Genomic DNA, 20,721 nt, shown 5'->3' with positions numbered 1-20,721 from the left:
CTTAATTTATTTACATACAATGATTGAGTAACTGAACTAGGATTCGAACCAGATCTGTCTTACTTCAAAATATATTCATTATCCTGCGTTTAGTTTGTGCAGCTCCTGACACCTGCATTGACTGAGCAAACTTCTAAAAATATGGTACACTGCCTTCAACATAAAATATATAGATCATCCCCTTGGAAATTTAAATTTAACCTTCAGTGCCTTTGTATTATTTTTTTAAATTTGACTTTCTTTTTCCCCTCCTCATATCTGATATAATGTTTTTTGTTTCTTATCACCTGCCTACTGATTATTAAAAAGGATTGTTTTAATTCTTCACTATATTTTATTGATTTAGTAGAAATTAAAATTCATTTAATTTTTAAGGATTTTGATTTCTATTTTTAATTGCTTTAATTTAATTCTTATTTTTAGCTCTCTTAATGTTTTATAGTTGGAAACCATGCCACAGGAATCACCAACACTCCTAACTCCCATTTCTAGAAGACATTTTTCTATCTGTTCAGAATTTTTCAGAGTTTGGGATCTTGCCTTTCCCTTGCCCCTACCCGTTGGATCTACAAAAACAATGACTTACAGACTTTTATATTGCACACAATTTGCTTGGCTGAAAATAAAATTTTTCTTCTATCCTACCACCAAGTTTATTTTTTTGCTGGCAGAAATCTGATGTTAGACTATTAATAGACCTTTCAGTCACTCTCATAAGGTCATTATCACATACTACTGAGACTTTACTGTTTCTCTATGTCTTTATCTGTAAAAGACTCAAAACACCTTCCATTTTCATTTTCATTTATATAATACAATATGTACACACACACACCTGCTTTGGTCCTTTCATAAACGTGTTAGAGGTTAATAATTTCTTTTTTTTTTTTTTTTTTTTTTTTTAGATGGAGTCTCTCTCTGTCGCCAGGCTTGAGTGCAGTGGTGCAATCTCGGCTCACTGCAAGGTCCGCCTCCCAGCTTCACGCCATTCTACTACCTCAGCCTCCTGAGTAGCTGGTACTACAGGCGCCCGCCACTACGCCTGGCTAATTTTTTTTGTATTTTTAGTAGAGACGGGGTTTCACCGTGTTAGCCAGGATGATCTCGATCTCCTGACCTCGTGATCTGCCTGCCTCGGCCTCCCAAAGTGCTGGGATTACAGGCGTGAGCCACTGCGCCTGGCCAAGGTTCATAATTTCTTACCAGAAACTGTTGGGGCCAAAAGTGTTTTAGAATTCAGAATTCGTGTATACCATATATTCCCTAATACCACCTGCGGAGTCTGTGGGATGACTCCATCATAAAACACATTTTATCTCTGCAGCAAAATGAGTAAATATTCCTTATAAATTGGATAATGTATATTAGTAGTCTTAAGTCAACAACATACTAACGTTAAAAAAAACATGTTTGGTTATTAGAGCCTTTTTGGATCTTGGATTTGCAGATAAAGGAGTGTGATTTTTATTAGTGGTAATTAATTTTAAATCACAAAGCTTTATGTTCAAAACAATTACAGTGTGATATAATAGCCTGCCTTACCTAAGCTGGCTTTCGGAATTGTCTTTACTATCCAGTTGGACCAAAGGGATTCGAGTAAATCTCTTGTTGTCCTCTAATGGGATTTTACTTTCCATTCCCCGGTAATAATCTTGAAGGAGTCTCTTCGTATCTTGGAAACGGTTCATTTCTGCCTTTAATAGCAAATGTGAATGTTAATATCCAAGAAAGAACGAGCTGACCTGTACACATTTCTGATATAAGCCTCTGAAAGCACTATTTTGAAAACATTTAGATTGAAAATAATTTTCTGGAAATAAGAAGGAGCATTAGTTATAATTCTATATCTAAGATTTTCATTAAAATTAAAGATAACTAGTGACTTTGCATTCTCTATATTTACGGAACATGAGTCTACTTAACAAAATGACTTTTCTATGCCTCTTGACATTGTGACAGTTACAGGATGTATGATGTTTCAAGTAGTGCATGCTATTCACTATTTTAACATTAGCAATTCCTGTGTCCTAGATTCAATCAGCCAATATAGTAGCAAACTTCTTTGTCATAGGTAGCATATGAGTTGATTTGGGAGATACCAAAAAATACTATACATACAAACACAAAATACAAATACAAAAAAACAATAGGTTCTGGTTCTCTAGAGCAACTTAACTTAGCTGTGGAGAAACAACAAAGGGCAACATACAGTTTTTTTTTCCTTCTTTCTTTCTTTCTTTTTTTTTTTTTTTGAGACAGAGTCTTGCTCTATCACCCAGGTTGGAATGCAGTAGTGTTATCTCAGCTCATTGCAACCTCCACCTCCTGGGTTCAAGTGATTTTCCTGCCTCAGTCTCCTGAGCAGCTGGGTTTACAGGGCCCTGACCCCATGCCCTCCTAATTTTTGTATATTTAGTAGAGACAGGGTTTTGCCATGTTGGCCAGGCTGGTTTCGAACTCCTGACCTCAGGTGATCTGTCCACCTCGGCCTCCCAAAATGCTGGGATTACAGGCGTGAGCCACTGCGCCCAGCAACATAGAGTTTAAAGAATAGTTCTCTTTCCACAATTTCCTTTCTTGTTCAATATGTGGAGAAGAGAGATAATTCAGTTCATCCAGTGCTCACAGCTAAACCCTTCTGCTTGCTTTGCCAGTAAGTACCCTGTGAAAAATGGAGCAACCCAGAGGAGCTGGTGGCAAGGTGAGCATCGGTCATTCCCTTGTTGTGAGTCCCTATCAGCACAGGTCATCTCCTTTTGTGGTATGCATACGCTGAAGTGTGTGCATAGTGAGATTCCACACAGTGCCAACAACACAAATGTAGAATATGAGATTTTTCAACCTGGTCTCCCATTTGGTTTAGGACAATATGGTGTATATCTGTGCTTCTCTATGTTAGTGTAAACATGACCTCCAGACTTTGCTTTAGTCACCTGGGCTACTTAAATCAGTACCCGAGGGCCTAAATATTGAAGCTCCTTATAGAGATGAATTCCATGATATCTAGTTAATTACAGAAAGCACCTTTTTAAAAAGAAAAACAAAATTGACCTAATGTTCAAAGGCTTATCTACACCAAACTCAAAGATATTTATGAAGGGATCCCTACATTTATCAAACAATTATGTCACCACTTATTTCATAAAATATCAAGAAATATTCTCTTACTGCCATATTCACAATTCAGAACAAATAAACATCTGGTTTTTTGTTGTAGTCTACAACAAAAGACAAGAACAGTTTCAATAAGTCTGTATTTGATATAGAAAAGGTTAAGCCAAATTGCTCCTGGAAAAAGCTGTTTTCTGTACTATTCAACTTTTCTAGCTAAATGACTGAAACAGGAAAAAATTAATTTGGTGAACTTGAATCTAAGTTAAAAAATAAAAGTACCATTTATGTATTGTCTCACATTATAGAACATTTTTAATAGTCTCCTTGGATTTTAAACATAAATATATATTTAGTTTTTAAACTAGCATTTTGAGATGACAAGAAAAACTAAACCTTTTTCTCTTTCCTTGCAAAACAACCAAATTAAGTTTTAAAATATTCATGTATGAACAAATCCTACAGTTTGACAATAAGTGTTTGCACCTGTCATGCTTAGGTTTGGTAAAACAGAGGAGAAAAATGAGACTTGTAAATTATACTTATAAGAACTTGCAGAATGACACATTTATGGTGAATAGGATCAAATAGAAACCCAATTTGTACAAACTGAATATTGGCAACTTTGGAGAATTAAAATAAGTGTGTTGAGGTTGTAAAAATTATTATTCATTAAACCATAGCATTGTATTATTTGGTAAATAAATTTAGAAATCAGGAAATTATTTCCTCCTTAACTTAGAGAACTAAACTATTTAATGATGATTAGGTTTAGTAGAGCTTCTTTTATACAATTGGTTTTTGGGACAGTGCTGTTATCTGTGCCTTAGGCTTACCTTATTATAGTGATTATCTCATATAAAATATTAATTTATTATTAGAAGGCATAATTTAATTAACTAAATCTGAATAAGATGCCATACTATATGCAAGATTTTCATAAAGGCAGAATTAATCAAAATTCCTGTTACATTTATGATAACTAGTAAACAATATTTTTATGATATGATAACTAGTAAACAATATTTTTATGATATGATAACTAGTAAACAATATTTTTAATTGTTATGATAACTAGTAAACAATTTTTTAATAGTAAACAAGATTTTTAATTGTGATAGAATCTTAGATTTAAAAAGAATTTTAGAAATCATCTAGCATAGCATTTTCTAAAATACATTTTGTAGAAAACTTGTCCTATAGGCAGTTAATGAGTGCCTTGTTGGGGAAGAAACAAAAACTTCTCAACGTCAAATAGTGTAGAAATAGAAGTAGAAATAGAAATAGAAATAGAAATAGAAAAAGGATTTCCTTCCTTCAGGGCATCTTGATGTCTAAATATGTCGATATACTTGTCAATCTCCCAGGGAGAGGGAAGAAGGCTAGAGTAGATAGCACTTCCCAAAGTCATTTGATCACAGAGTCCTTGTTTTGTGAAACATCTTGTAGGACTAATGTCTACGGAACCCGCTTTGGGAAACATTTATCTAGCTGTCTGTTACCCAATACCACAGATTCTTGAAGGCTTTCTGTAGTGTACTTTCCACCGGTCCTCCAAAACCATGTGCAAACTTCTGCTTTTAAGCATCCTGGACAAAAAGCTCATTGCCTCCAAAGTCTGTTACTTGATGGGCTGTTCATTAGGCTCTTTCTTTAAATATTGAACTGAAACCTCCTCTTTTGTAATTTTCACCCCTGGTTTTTATAGGATCCTATTGATCAGTGCAAAATAAGGCTCTCTTCAGTTCTATGTAGCAAACTTTCAACTATTTGAACAATAAAGCAGTGGTTAGGAATACAGTAGACACTCCCTTATCCAAGGGGTGTAAGTTTCAAGACCCCAATGGATGCATGAAACCTCAGATAGTTCCAAACATTATATACACTATGATTTTTCATCTGATAACTAAATTGGCTACTAAGTGACTAACAGATGGGCAGGTAGCATCTACAGGGCGGATACACTGGACAGAGGGATGATTCACATTCTGAGCGAGACAGAATGAAACAGTGTGAGATTTCATCACACTACTCAAAATAGAGCACAATTTAAAACTTATGAATTATTTACTTCTGGAAATTTCCATGTAATATTTTCGGACTGTGGGTAACAAACTAGGGAAAATAAACCCAAAGAGAAGGGGGAGCTACTGTACTGGCTTTGAGGTCAGATGGGCAAATTGTTTCACCTGTGTTTGTCTCAATTTCCTCATTTGTGAAATGAAAATAATAGAACTTACAGTAGGCTGGGTGTGGTGGCTCACTCCTGTAATCCCAGCACTTTGGGAGGCCGAGGCGGATGGATCACCTGAGGTCAGGAGTTCGAAACGAGCCTGGCCAACATGGTGAAACCGTGTCTCTACTAAAAATACAAAAATTAGCCGGGCATGGTGGTGGGTGCCTGTAATCCCAGCTACTTGGGAGGCTGAGGCAGGAGAATTGCTTGAATCTGGGAGGCAGAGGTTGCAGTGAGGTGAGATTGCACCATTGCACTCCAACCTGGGTGCAAGAGTGAAAACTTGTTGTGAAGTTTTAATGTATTCTACATGAAAATCTTTAGAATGGTGCCTGGCATGTACATAGTAAGAACTTAGTAAATGTTAGCTTTTATTTACTGCTTTTTCCTCTTTATTCCTTGTTGGTCTTAGATATTTGTTCAGTTTCTCAAGATAAAAGTCCTATATCTAGGGATTGTTGAAATATTGAGTCATATACCATTTCCAAAGGAAGTATGTATGGCTCTGAATCAAGAATGATTCATAAAAATTATCTGTTCCCTATGCCTTCATTATTGGTTTTTAGCTATTTCTGCCATAAGCTTTTGATACAACTGTTTATAATACTTGATTTTTGCTTGCCCAAACCAATGTCATGGGGATGTTATCCAGACTGGTCTAGGCTGCTTAGGCATCTCACTTTAATCTTGCATACAACCCATGCCATGTGGATCTGTCCTCCTGGTTGTGGCCTGGCTTTGTCCTCTGCTTTGGATGACATCTTTCTAACTCCCATCTTCTCTTTACAATCCAGATTCCTAACATGGTTGCATGGGGTCTTCACTGTCCTGGTATCCTGATTTCTTGAAACCTCCTACCTGAGTGGCTGCTTCTGCTTCTCAGATTTCTGCTGATATTTCAGACCTTCTGTGGTCTGGCCTATGCCTGAACCATGAATTGTCCCTTTGAAGGCTGGAAGTACCAGCATGTATTGGTCCCTTGATGAAAAGACATTTACTGAACACCTATTATGCACTAGCCGTAGGGATTGCCAGATAAGTACTTTCACTTCCTGTAGTATGTCTTTATCTAAGTTAATCAATTAAAGACCAGAAATGCACCCTTTTCCATTCTCTATCTTCATTCCTGTTATTTTAGCTTGACTCAGCTTTAGACAGGCTGCTTCCTGACTCTAGGCCCCACCTCCCTTTTGTTAGGGCATTTGCTTTAAGAAAACTTGACATTGTAAATCCTTTCACTGTTCCTTTGAGATGTAAATCTTTTCAAAAGCCTCCTAACAGTTGTACAACCCAGGAAAGAATGTCTTTCTCAAGGACCTAAAAACCATCTCTTTGTAATATAATTAATCATCAAGGAAGACAGGTGGGACTCTATCTCCCAGTTCCTGTGTGAGACTAGGAGCCTAACTTCACTAGGTGCATTGCTTCAAGTCCTAAAACTACCTCCTGTGATGAAGTTTGTAGAAAGTTGACTTTTCCTTCTGGTAACGTCAATTGGCAAACACAGTTGGCCTATGACCCATACCCTCTAACCTACTCCAGCTCTTAAAAACTCTCTAGCCGTTTGTCTTAGCAGAGCTGGGTTTGTGCTTTCTCCCCTATTGCTGGCAATAGTGTCAGAATAAAATCAGCACCTGTCTTCTAATCTTGCCCTGTGCAATTTTTTTAAATTTAAGAGGCTGCAAATATAAGTTAATCGGGTTGCATTGATTATGGTCTGTTTTTCTAGTCCAGTATTGGAAAACTTTTTATTTTCAGGAATCAAATGTCTGCCTGGTCTGATCTTGCCTATGCTTGTTGTGGCCAGGCTGCTTTCCTGGGCTTTCTTTGTCCACTTAAGGGGTCTGCTTTGAGAGTCTGGTGAGATAACTCAGTCGTAAACACTATTTCTACTGTGGCTTTCTACATATCTAGGCCACCTGGAGCAAAGCTGGTGGGTAGTTGCTTGGGATGCTTCCAATTTGGGTACATATTTGGGCTGGGCCAAAATGTATTATTTCAGCTAGCTTTCTTGGTGAGTTGGAGCTCATACCAGGCATAGTGCTATACCAAAATGAGCCCTCAACAGATCTCTCATATTCCCAAGAAAGTGTCATATGAAGGACTGAGGGATGAGGCTGTGAAGGGAAGTGCCTGGGTCATTGTGACCAGCTGCTCTTACCTGCATTAGGGAAAAGAAATGGTTCATTGTCATTCCAAGAGTGTCCTGTAACCAGCTCTCATTAATGATGTCAAGCCGCTCCTGCTCTGCCTCTTCCTTCCGGGCGTCACAAATGTCCCACAGGCGGTCTCGCAGATCCTGAACAGAAAACAGGCATCGTGGCTATGCTTTAGACTGCTGCTCAAATCACCTAGGTGCAATAAAACTAAAATCTTTTGCATCTCTTAAAAATGTCTCTAAAGAAATTTTACACCGATTGCACTCCTGTATTGTATGTGCTCATTCAACCAATATTCATTTTGAGTCTATTCTGTCAGTCCCTTACATTTGAAGAGGACCTCACCACAACATATGTCTATGTCTACCACAAACCCACTGTGTTTTACTTTATTCATGAATGGCTATGTTTCATGTGCTTTAATCCTTCCTAAAAAAAAAAATGTGTTTGGTTGAAAAAGTCCTTTCAGTGAATTTTTTGGGGGAAATGGCAATTGTTGGTGGAAAAAAATATGCAGCTGTATTAATTAACATAATTAATTAATATAAACTTGTTAATTAATACTACAGGTGGAACATATTGTTCACCAAAAAATGTTGTCTGAGTTTAATGGGGTGAACTAAAAGTAAGCTTTGTATTAAAGAGATAGCAGTAAAGAGATTGCCCTTGCCAGATACTGGGCAATAATCAAGATGATAAATATAAATATAATAATTTATAACATACTATTTATATATAAATACATAATAAACTGTATCAATGCATTTATAGTATGATGATTTTGAATATAATAAATTATGTATATATTTAATAATTTACATATAAATATAATAAAAATAACTAGGTATCGCATAGAGTCCTTTCTGTGTGTATCTATGTGTCAGAACATAAGTCACTATACTTGTATTGGCTCATTTAATGTCTCACAACATCCTTAAGCTAGGTACTATTATTACCTTCATTTTACAATTGAGGAAACTGAGTCACAGAGAAGTTACTTTCTAAGGTCACACAAAGAGTAAATGGTGGAGCCAGAATATCAACCTGTCGTCTGGAATAATATATACTACTATATTAGGCTTCAGTTACTTTATCTGTAAAATGGACATAATACTACTTAGCTTTTGGATATGTTATGTAGAAATAATTAGCTGGTGCATATAAAGCACATGCAATAATTCCTCAATTAATGAAAACTATTATTATAATCATTCATTGCAATGAAATATTTATTGTTTAATAAAATATCCCATTAATGGAACATATACAGTCAAATAAAAATTGACAGTTTTGCAATAATAATAATTCACTGAGGCCAGGCACAGTGGCTCATGCTTATAATCCCAACATTTTGAGAGGCTGAGGCAGGGGGATCATTTGAGGCCAGGAGTTCAAGACCAGCCTGGTCAACATGGCAAAAACCCCATCTCTATAAAAAATTAAAAAATAAAAACTTAGCCATTCATGGTGGCACATAGCTGTAGTCCCAGCTACTCAGGAGGCTGAGATGGGAGGATTGCTTGAGCTCAAGGGTTCAAGGCTGCAATGAGCCATGACTGCACCACTGCACCTCAGCCCGAGTGACAGAGACCTTGTCTCAACAAAAATTAATGATAATAATTCACTAAACATTTATTATGTGTTGAGCATCATGTTAAATGCATTACATCGGGTTCCCCAACCCTTGGGCCGCGAGGTGGTACCATCCACGGCTTGTTAGGAACTGGGCCACACAGCAGGAGGTGAGTGGCGGGTAAGCGAGCATTACTCCCTCATCTCCACCTCCTATCAGATCCGCAGCAACATTAGATTCTTATAGGAGCCTGAACCCTATTGTGAACTACAAATGTGAGAGATGTAGGCTGCATGCTCCTTATGAGAATCTAATGCCTCATGATCTGAGTGGAACAGTTTTATCTCTAAACCATCCCCCTCGCCAATATCTGTGGAAAAATGGTCTTCCACGAAACTGGTCCCTGGTGCCAAAAAGGTTGGGGACCACTGCATTACATTGATTGTCTCCTAACCCCCACAGCCCCACAGTAAGTAGGCTTCTGACAAGACCATTGAGACACAGACAGGTTAAGTTTCTTGCCTATAATTTCAATGTGGTAGAGCCAGAAATTAATTTGAACCCAAGCAGTTTAATGCCTACAGTGAATTTTATTTCTGTGACATTGTGTTTATGGAGTACTTTGTTTTTGAATTCTTACCTTTGCATTCTGGTTTGTTACCTTGAGGAGCCTGCACATGAAATGAAAATATCACAAGCCATTTTTATTGCCATATGCTAAGTATCAGAACAATACACCATTATTTTAGAACTGATCTTGATATCTTCATGGTGTTTCCATAAATGCTCTGTCAGGTATTCAATAAGTACTAACTTGTGTTTATCGAATATTTATATATTTTTAAATTAATTAATTAGTTATCTTATTTTTCCACAAGTTATTGGGGTACAGGTGGTATTTGGTTACATGAGTAAGTTCTTTAGTGGTGATATGTGAGATTTTGGTGTACTCATCACACGAGCAGTATACACTGCACCATATTTAGAGTCTTTTATCCTTCACCCCCCTCCCACTCTTCCCCCCAAGTCTCCAAAGTCCATTGTATCATTCTTATGCCTTTGGGTCCTCATAGCTTAGCTCCCACAAATCAGTGAGAACATAATATTTGGTTTTCCATTCCTGAATTACTTTACTTAGAATAATAGTCTCCAGTCTCATCCAGGTCACTGCAAATACTGTTAATTTATTCCTTTGAGCACAGTTTCTTTATCCAGTCATTGATTGATGGGTATTTGGGTTGGTTCCACAATTTTTGCAATTGTGAATTGTGCTGCTATAAACAGTGTGTGCAAGTATCTTTTTCAAATAATGACTTCTTTTCCTCTGGGTAGATACCCAATAATAGGATTGCTGGATCAAATGGTAGTTCTACTTTTAGTTCTCAAAGGAATCTCCTCACTGTTTTCCATAGTGTCTGTACTAGTTTACATTACCATCAGCAGCGTAGAAGTGTTCCCTGATCACCGCATCCTCACCAACATCTACTGGTTTTTGGTTTTTTTCATTATGGCCATTCTTGCAGGAGTAAGGTGGTATCACATTGTGGTTTTGATTTGCATTTCCCTGATCATTAGTGATGTTGAGCATTTTTTCATATGTTTGTTGCCTATTTGTATACCTTCTTTTGAGAATTGTCTATTTATATTCATAGCCCACTTTTTGATGGGATTTTTTTTTCTTACTGATTTGAGTTCATTGTAGATTCTGGATATTAGTCTTTTGTCAGATGTATAGATTGTGAAAATTTTCTCCAATTTTCTCCCATTCTGTGGGTTGTCTTTTTACTCTGCTGACTGCCCATTTGCCATGCAAAAGCTGTTTGGTTTAATTAGGTCCCAGTGATTTATCTTTGTTTTTATTGCATTTGCTTTTGGGTTTTGGTCATGAAATCCTTGCCTAAGCCAATGTCTAGAAGGGTTCTTCCAATGTTATCTTGTAGAATTTTTAGTGTCAGGTCTTAGGTTTAAGACCTTAATCCATCTTGAGTTGATTTTTGTATAAGGTGAGAGATGAGGACCCAGTTTCATTCCCCTACATGTGGCTAGCCAATTATCCCAGCACCATTTGTTGAACAGGGTGTCCTTTCCCCAATTTATGTTATTGTTTGCTTTGTCAAAGATGAGTTGGCTGTAGGTATTTGTGTTTATTTCTGGGTTCTCTATTCTGTTCCATTGGTCTATGTGCCTATTTTTATACTGGTATCATGCTGTTTTGGTTACTATGGCCTTATAGTATAGTTTGAAATCAGGTAGCATGATGCTTCCAGATTTGTTCTTTTTGCTTAGTCTTGCTTTGGCAACGTAGGTTCTTTTGTGGTTCCATATGAATTTTAGAATTGTTTTTTCTAATTCTCTGAAGAATGTTGGTGGTATTTTGATGGGGATTGCATTGAATTTGTAGATTGCTTTGGGCAGTATGATCATTTTCACAATACTGATTCTACTCATCCATGATCATGGAATGTGTTTCCTTCTGTTTGTGTCATTTATGATTTTTTTCAGCAGTATTTTGTAGTTTTCCTTGTACAGGTCTTTTGACTCCTTGGTTAGGTATATTCCTAAGTATTTCATTTTTTTTGCAGCTATTGTAAAAGGGGTTGAGTTCCTGATTTGATTCTCTGCTTGGTCGGTGTTGGTGTATAGAAGAACTACTGATTTGTGTACATTAATCTTGTATCCGGAAACTTTGCTGAATTTTTTTAACAGTTCTAGGAGCTTTCTGGAGGAGTCTTTAGGGTTTTCAAGGTAAACGATCATATCGTCAGCAAACAGGAACAGTTTGACTTCCTCTTTACTGACTTCAATGCCTTTTCTGTCTTTCTCTAGTCTGATTGCTCTGGCTAGGACCTCCAGTATTATGTTGAAGAGGAGTGGTGAGAGTAGGCATACTTGTCTTGTTCCAGTTTTCAGAGGGAATGCTTTCAACTTTTCCCCATTCAGTATTATGTTAGCTGTGGGTTTGTCATAGATGGCTTTTATTACATTGATATATGTCCCTTGTATGTCAATTTTTGCTGAGAGTTTTAATCATAAAGCCATGCTGGATTTTGTTAAATACTTTTTCTGCATCTATTGAGATGATCACATGACTTTTGTTTTAAATTCTGTTTATGTGGTGTATCACATTTATTGACTTGTGTATATTAAACCATCCCTGCATCCCTGGTATAAAACCCTCTTGATCATGGTGGATTATCTTTTTGACATATTGTTGGATTTGGTTAGCTAGTATTTTATTAAGGATTTTAGCATCTATGTTTATCAAGGATATCGGTCTGTAATTTTCTTTTTTGGTTATGTCCTTTGCTGGTTTTGGTATTAGGGTAATGCTGCCTTTGGTATTAGGTTATGTCCTTTGCTGGTTTTGGTATTAGGGTAATGCTTTCTCTATATTGTGGAATAGTATCAAAAGGATTGGTATCAATTCTTCTTTGAATGTCTGGTAGAATTTTGCTGTGAATCCATCTGGTCCTGGACTTTTTTGTGTTGGTAATTTTTAAATTACCATTTCAATCTCGCTGCTTGTTATTGGTCAGTTCAGGGTATGTAATTCTTCTTGATTTAAGCTAGGAAGGTTGTATTTTTCCAGGAATATATCCATCTCTTCTAGGTTTCAGGTTTATGTGTGTAAAGGTGTTCATAGTAGCCTTGAATGAGCTTTTGTATTTCAGTGATGTCAGTTGTAATATCTCCTGTTTTGTTTCTTAGTGAGGTTATTTGGATTTTCTCTCTTCTTTTCTTGGTTAATCTTGCAAATGGTCTATCAATTTTATTTTTAAAGAACCAGCTTTTTGATTCATCTGTCTTTTGTATTTTTTTTTTGTTCCAATTTCATTTAGTTCTGCTCTGATCTTGTTTTTTTCCTTTCTTCTGCTGGGTTTGAGTTTGGTTTGTTCTTGTTTTTCTAGTTCCTTGAGGTGTGACCTTAGGATGTCAGTTTGTGCTCTTTCGATCTTTTTGATGTAGGCATTTAGGGCTATGAACTTTCCTCTTAGCACCGCCTTTGCTGTATCTGAGGTTTTGGTAGGTTGTGTCATTGTCATTCAGTTTGAATAATTTTTTAATTTCCATCTTGATTTTGTTTTTGATCCAATGCTTATTCGGGAGCAGGTTATTTAATTTCCATGTATTTGCATAGTTTTGAAGATTCCTTTTGGAGTTGATTTCCAGTTTTATTCCACTGTAGTCTAAGAGAGTGCTTGATATAATTTCAATTTTCTTAAATTTATTGAGGTTCGTTTTGTGGCCTATCATATGGTCTATCTTGGAGAAAGTTCTATGCGCTGTTGAATAGAATGTGTATTCTGCAGTTGCTGGGTGAAATGTTTTTTATATATCTGTTAAGTCCATTTGTTCCAAGGAATAGTTTAAATCCATTGTTTCTTTGTTGACTTTCTATTTTGATGACCTGTCTAATGCTGTCAGTGGAATATTGTTGTCCCCCACTATTATTGTGTTGCTGTGTATCTCATTTCTTAGGTCTATTAGTGATTGTTTTATAAATTTGGGAGCTCCAATGTTAGGTGCATATACGTTTAGGATTGTGATATTTTCCTGTCGCACAAGGCCTTTTACCATTATATAATGTCTCTCTTTGTCTCTTTCAACTGGTGTTGCTTTAAAGTTTGTTTTGTCTGATATAAGGATAGCTACCCCATTCACTTTTTGTGTCAATTTGCATGAAATGCCTTTTTCCACCCCTTTAAGTTTATGTGAGTCCTTATGTGTTAGGTGAGTCTCTTGATGGCAGCAGATAGTTGGTTGGTGAGTTCTTATCCATTCTGCAGTTGTGTATCTTTTAAATGGAGCCTTTAGGCCATTTACATTCAATGTTAGTATTGAAATGTGAGGTACCATTGCATTCATCATGCTCTTTGTTGCCTGTGTACTTTTGGGTTTTTTGTTTGTTTTGGCTTTTTAACTTGTATTTTTGTTTTATAGGTCCTGTGTGATTTATGCATTAAAGAGGTTCTGCTTTGATGTGTTTCCAGGATTTGTTTCAAGATTTAGAGCTCCTTTTAGCAGTTCTTGTAGTGGTGGCTTGGTAATGGCAAATTCTCTCAGCATTTGTTTGTTTGAAAAAGACTATGTCTTTCCTTCATATACAATGCTTAGTTTTGCTTGATACAAAATTCTTGGCTGATAATTGTTTCGTTTGTGGAGGCTGAAGATAGGGCCCTAATCCCTTCTAGCTTGTAGGGTTTCTGCTGAGAAATCTGCTGTTAATTTGATAGGTTTTCCTTTATAAGTTACCTGGTGCTTCTGTCTCACAGCTCTGAAAATTCTTTCCTTTGTCTTAACTTTGGATAACCTGATGACAATGTGCTCAGGTGATGATTTTTTTGCAATAAATTTCCCAGATGTTCTTTGTACTTCTTGTGTTTGAATGTCTAGGTCTCTAGCAAGGCTGGGGAAGTTTTCCTCAATTATTCCTCTAAATATGTTTTCCAAGCTTTTATAATTCTCTTCTTCCTCAGAAACACCAATTATTGTTTGGTTTAGTCATTTAACATAATCCCAGACTTCTTAGAGGCTTTGCTCATATTTTCTTTTTCTTTTTTCATTGTCTTTGTTGGATTGGGTTAATTTGAGGACCTTGTCTTTGAGCTCTCAATTTCTTTCTTCTACCTGTTCAATTCTATTGCTGAGACTTTCCAGAGCATTTCAGGTTTCTAAAAGTGTCTACAAAGTTTCCTGAATTTTTGTTTGTTTTTTCTTTTAGCTATCTATTTCCTTGGATATTTCTCCCTTCACTCCTTGTATTGTTTTTTGGATTTCCTTGCACTGGGCTTTGCCTTTCTCTGGTGCCTCCCTGATTAGCTTAATAACTAATCTCCTGAATTCTTTTTTAGATAAGTCAGGGATTTCTTGGTTTGGATCCATTGCTGGTGAACTAGTGTGATTTTTTAGGGGTGTTAAAGAGCCTTGTTTTGTCATATTACCAGGGCTGATTTTTTGGTTCCTTCTCATTTGGGTAGGCTCTGCAGAGGGAAGGTCTAGGGCTCAAGGCTCTTGTTCAGATTCTTTTGTCCCACAGGGTGTTCCCTTGATGTAATACTCTCCCGCTTTTCCTATGGACGTGGCTTCCTGTGAGCCAAACTGCAGTGATTGTTGTCTCTCTTCCGGGTTTAGCCACCCAGTAAGTCTACCCTGCTCTGGGTTGGTACTGGGGGTTGTCTGCACAGAGTCCTGTGATGTGAATTGTCTATGGGTCTCCCAGCCATGGATACCAGTGCCTATTCTGATGGAGGTGGCGAGGGAGTGCAATGGACTACATGAGGGTTCTTAGCCTTGATGGTTTAATGATCTATTTTTGTGCTGGTTGGCAACCTGCCAGGAGGTGGTGCTTTCCAGAGAGCATCAGCTGTAGTAGTATGGAGAGGGACCAGCAGTGGGCAGGGCTCTAGAACTCCCAAGATTATATGCCCTTTGTCTTCCACTACCAGGGTGGGTAGGGAAGGATCATCAGGTGGGGCAGAGCTAAGCATGTCTGAGCTCAGACTCTCCTTGGGTGGGTTTTGCTGCAGCTGCTGTCGGGGATGGGGGTGAGATTACCAGGTCACTGGAGTTATGTCCCTAGGAGGATTATGGCTGCCTCTGCTGAGTCATGTAGGTTGTCAGGGAAGTGGGGGAAAGCCGGCAGTCACAGCCTCACACAGCTCCCATGCAAACCTAAGGGCCGGTCTCACTCCCACCGGGCCTCTGCCAACAGCCCTGAGTCTGTTTCCAGGCAGTGGGTGAGATGGGCTTGAGAACTTGTTCAAGGATACCCACCTCCCAGCTGTGAAAGAAAAGGGCTTGGGTCTTCCCCGACCTGAGGAGTCTGCACACTGGATGTGCACCCTCCCCCGAGCTCTGGCCAGGAGGCTTCTTGCCCAGTTCAAATTGTTAGAAGGTTCAGCTAGAGATTTCCTTCTCCCTGTGGAGTTTTACCCCCTGCTCCTCTGGCCACCCTCCCAATGATGGAACCCTGTGGTGCCCGGCAGGAATGGGCTGCTTGGGCACCCAGCGAGTTCCCACTGCCTTTCTGCTACTTCCTCTACCCCTGTATTTCGCTCAGCTCTCTAAATTGACTCAGCTCCAGGTAAGGTTAGAAACTTCTTCTGCAAACAGAAGAAGTTTCTCTAGTGGGGGTGTGTTCAGGAGAGGAGGGTCTCCCTTTCCCAGTTTCTCCAGTGGGGGTGTGTTCAGGAGAGGAGGTTCTCCCTTTCCCACTTCGCATTGGGGTGCTCATAGTATTTGGTGTGTCTCCCAGGTCCCGCAGGAGCAGTCGGCTTCCTTCAGAGGGTCTGTGAGTCCTCTCGGAATTGCTGGTTTGTTCTTGCAGTTGATCTGGAGCTAAAATTCACAGTGCAAGCCTCCACACACTGCTCTGTCCAGAGTTGCTATCTAGTCCTGCCTCTTGTCTGCCATGATGATCCAGTTTTTTTTTGTTTTTTTTTAGACAGAGTCTCACTCTGTCGCCCAGGATGGAGTGTGTGGTGGCGTGATCTTGGCTCACTGAGGCCTCCACCTCCTGGGTTCATGCTATTCTCGTCTTTATATATTTTTTAAAGAAAAGAGAGGACACAGCAGGGGAAAAAGCACAAAAGCAGGGCTCTGGAGACCTTGATTCTAGTTCTTTTTCTCCCATGGACTCAGTGTGAAACCTTTGCAAGTAACATCATGTCTGTGGCTCAGTTTTGTAATGGATAAAATGAGAACAATGCAACAGCAGAACCTCTCTATTAATTTTATAGGATTGGAATGAAATAACTGAAGAACAAGGAATATTACCAGGGATAAAAAGGGATTAAAGCAATGAGTTTTTGTTATGAAGTTGCCCAGAGACATTGCTGGTTTTCACACTTTATTTATCAAGAATTAGGGAATTACTAAATATTCCTGAATAAATCAGAGCTATATTTAAGAGAGATTCATAACTATTAATTGAGAAGATCATGCAGACTAAATCATTATAAATGTCTATTTTTACAAAAGTTGTTAAGACTTTCCACTGGGTAAAAACCCACATTCAACTTATGTGGTGCTTACTGGAGATACATAAAACAAAATGACACAAAAAGGTCAGTGTGGAAACTTATATGACCACATACAAATTAAAAATAAAGCAAGGTTTATGGTATTGATATCAGGTAGAAGTCAAATTTAAGACAAAAAGCACTTAGGACGCAAAGATTTTATACCATAATGAGGAACAGGGCAACTTGGGCACAGAATCCTAACACTACTGCTTACTATGTTGGCTTCTTTACCATATTTGTTCATCTATAAAATGGGAGTATTACTAGTGCCTGCCTCAGAGGGTGGTTGTGGGGATGAAAAAGACAGTGCATGCTCAGCGTTTAGCTATTACTGTTGCTGCCTTAAAACTGATGAAAATCAAAAACCGTAGCAAGGAAAACGGATAGAAATGTAATAGTCACAGGAGTTTTTCACTTACTTTCACCAGTTTTTACAAGATCATCTAGCTATAAAAATGTTAAAAAAAAAAAAAGGAATAGAGTGGTTATTTCAATCAGAATTACCTGTACCCTTTTAAAAATAAATGTGATATAAAGATTTATACTAAATCTAATGAGTTTGGTCATAGGGCATGAAGCAAAGGCAGGTTTATTTATTTTTTTAGCTTAACTTCTGAAGTTTCTCTACTGTATACTGTTGCTGAAGATCCACTGCTAAAAACGTTATAGTATCTTTGATAAGGTTGATTTGGCCAAAACTTACTGAACCTTCCAAGTAGAAATTATGTATGTTGTTTTCTAGTATCCATGGATATTTTCTAATATCCAAATTTCTACCCAAAGTTTATTTTTCTTCCCTTGACTATTCTTTCTAGAGGTTTCTCTGCCTTTATTGCCTGGATTGAATTTTAAGTTTAATGTGTTTTATTTGCCAAATTTTAAATTTAATTCCAAGTTTTTAAGAGTTATGCTCATTAATTCCTTTCTCCTTTCCTCAGCTTTATTTTCTAGCTTCTTTTAGAAGTTATATTTATTTCTATTCTTCCATGCCTAATAACAAGCGAAGAAAAATAAAAGGGAGTGTGTCCACCATATCTAACCATGTAGCTAAATATCCACATATAATATATATGTATATATAATACATATAATATATATGTATATATTATATGTAAGTCTATGTTAATATATTTTAGAGTCTTCTCACATCATTGGATTAACTTTCTGAAAAAAATAAAATGAGATTCCTATCGAAGTAACATAATATTTTAAATATTTAAAAGTAAAATAAAGAACTATAAAATTATTTAAAATTGTATTACATTTCTATATAATCTTGGGGTGAAGTATTTTTTAATTGATCACAAAAAAGCTATAAAGGAGATTACCTTATTTATCTATATAAACATTAAAAACCTTCTGCATATTAAAACTCATCTCAAACATCAAACTGGGAATGTATATGTACTATATGATCAACAGATGGCTTGTTTCCTTAATATATAAAAAGATCTTAGAAGTCAGTAAGGAACAGAGCATGCTCCATCAGAAAAAGGGGCAGAAATCACAAACAGGTTTCAGGAGGTGGAAAATAAATGACCATTAAGCTTAGGAGAAAATGGTCAGCTTCAATTGTAAATTGAAGAAAAAATGTAAATTATAGGAATATATTCATATTTTTACCCATTAAATTGGCAAAGATTAATGAAAAAGAATCTAAGATTTGATATAAATCTAATAATTTAGATTTAAAATATTTGTATAATTTAAAATGTACAAATCTGATATTTGCATAATCTATCAGTTGGAGTAAAATTTATAAGTTCTTACTGTGTAAAGTTTTCAAATTTGTAAATTTTTAATATATTTTAAAAACCTTAAAAATAAGCATAATCTTAAATAATTTTCACTTAAAAAAGTTTGCCCATGGAAATAATTAAGGATGTGGTCAATAGTTAGCTGGATGAAATTTTACTGTAAAATTCTCTGTAATAAAATGTTGGTACTCAAGAAACTATTAATAAGATGGTGACTAACATAGAAATCTGTAAAATAAATTATATAGTCCACTAGTCATATCTTTTAGTCATAAAAATGATGTTGTAGATGAATGTTTATTGAAAAAGAAAACATGTTCTATTGACTTAAAACAAATGTTACAAAACAATACATATTTTGCTATCAAATTTTTGTGAAAACAACCACTATTGACTATTAGGGATTTGTCATTTTAAATTTTGCTTCTTATTATCTAATTTATCTACAATAAACATATGTTGCATTTGGAATTAGGAAAAAGGAAATCCCAAATAAGATATTTTAAATTTCCAAATCCTCTCACTCTCTGCCAACAATCACCTGACTAACATGGGGGAAGAAGTATACAGGAAGGCTGGCTTTAGGAATAGGTAGGAAAAAGAAAACAGAAAAAAAGTTGTAGGGTTTATATAGATATTAATTACTCTTTGAGGAGTGTCAAAGAATAGGCAAAATACTTCAATTTTACCAGGACATTTGAATACCTATTGGGTTAAACCCTTCAGCACCCACCCTATCACCCAAGCCACAATGATGCCTTGCTTCTATTGCAAAAGCTTCCCATCTGGTTCCAACATGTCTTTCTGCTGTTTTCACTCTACTGTAGACTCTTTTAAAACCAGATAGCAATGCTTCCCGTCTCACTCAGATCAATAGCAATATTCTCGTAATAACCTCCAAGGCCTTAGGTAATCTGGTTACCTAACAACCTCTCTGACCCTATCATCAGCCAACTGTTGCCTAGCTCACTCTGCTCCAGACATACTAGCCTCCTTGTTGTTCTTCAAACACACCAAGTGTCCTCCCCCTTCAGTGCCATTGCTCTTGCTTTCATCTGTGTCTCATACACCCTTTCTCCAAATATTTACATGGCTTACCCAATCACTTCTGTTGTCAGTCTGTTCAAATGTCACCTTCTCAGTGAGATTTTCCATAGCCACCATTTACAAAATGGTACATACAACGTTCTTTTCCCCTTGCCTTGCTTTCTAGCTCTCTATATAGCTCTTATGACTAAGGACACATCACTATATGCTTATTTGTTCATTGCTTATTCTGTGTCTCCTGGACACAAGGATACAAACACCCTGTGGTCATAGATTTATTTTGTTCACTGCTGAATCCTTAGCCTCTTTAATGGTGCTAGGACCATAATAGATGCTCAACAAGTATTTATTGAGCAAATGAATGGGGCATGGGTTTGAGATTGGCAATGTTTTAATTACATAAATCAATATTTAGGTCATAATCAGTTTTGACTGTTAGTAATCTATACTTAAGGTAGTGGCAAGGCATCCCTCTGATGGGTTAAGGGGGGGGTGTCAATTTAAAAGGAAAGATGAAGGGTAAGAGAATGAAATCAGGCTTTTTGTACATCAGGGGCCCCTTTCTAAAGCATCAGGGTAATATAATTCACTCATGAGTTTATGAAAATCTGCTTGTCATTGTGCTTGCTGGGGCACTACCAGGAATTGTGCTTGCTGGAGATACAAAGATGTGTAGTATTTAGTACCAGCCCTTAAGAGATCTATTCAATAGAGGTAATTCTAGGTTTTCCATGTCATTCCCTCATTCGTCTTCTCTTTGCTGTCAACAAAATGTGTAACTGTGCTCAAGAAAGGAATGTGATTAACACCAGGC

At 37.0% G+C, this 20,721-nt stretch overlaps 1 protein-coding gene across 2 annotated transcripts in view; it reads right to left on the bottom strand.

The window, feature by feature from the left end:
* The window catches only part of SPEF2 (sperm flagellar 2), a 202,500-nt gene that overhangs the window by 53,905 nt on the left and 127,874 nt on the right, over window positions 1-20,721 (bottom strand). For both annotated transcript variants that reach the window (XM_054487035.2, XM_054487036.2), the window contains 2 exons: window positions 7,509-7,646; window positions 1,543-1,694 (listed from right to left, as the gene is read on the bottom strand). In XM_054487035.2, coding sequence (XP_054343010.1) covers window positions 1,543-1,694; window positions 7,509-7,646 — 290 coding nt within the window. The remainder of the gene's footprint in view (window positions 1-1,542; window positions 1,695-7,508; window positions 7,647-20,721) is intronic.

Source organism: Pongo pygmaeus, chromosome 4, assembly GCF_028885625.2.
Source record: "Pongo pygmaeus isolate AG05252 chromosome 4, NHGRI_mPonPyg2-v2.0_pri, whole genome shotgun sequence".
NCBI lineage: Eukaryota > Metazoa > Chordata > Mammalia > Primates > Hominidae > Pongo > Pongo pygmaeus.
Note: the sequence above shows the minus strand (reverse complement) of the source record. Positions and strands in the feature narration are given on the sequence as shown.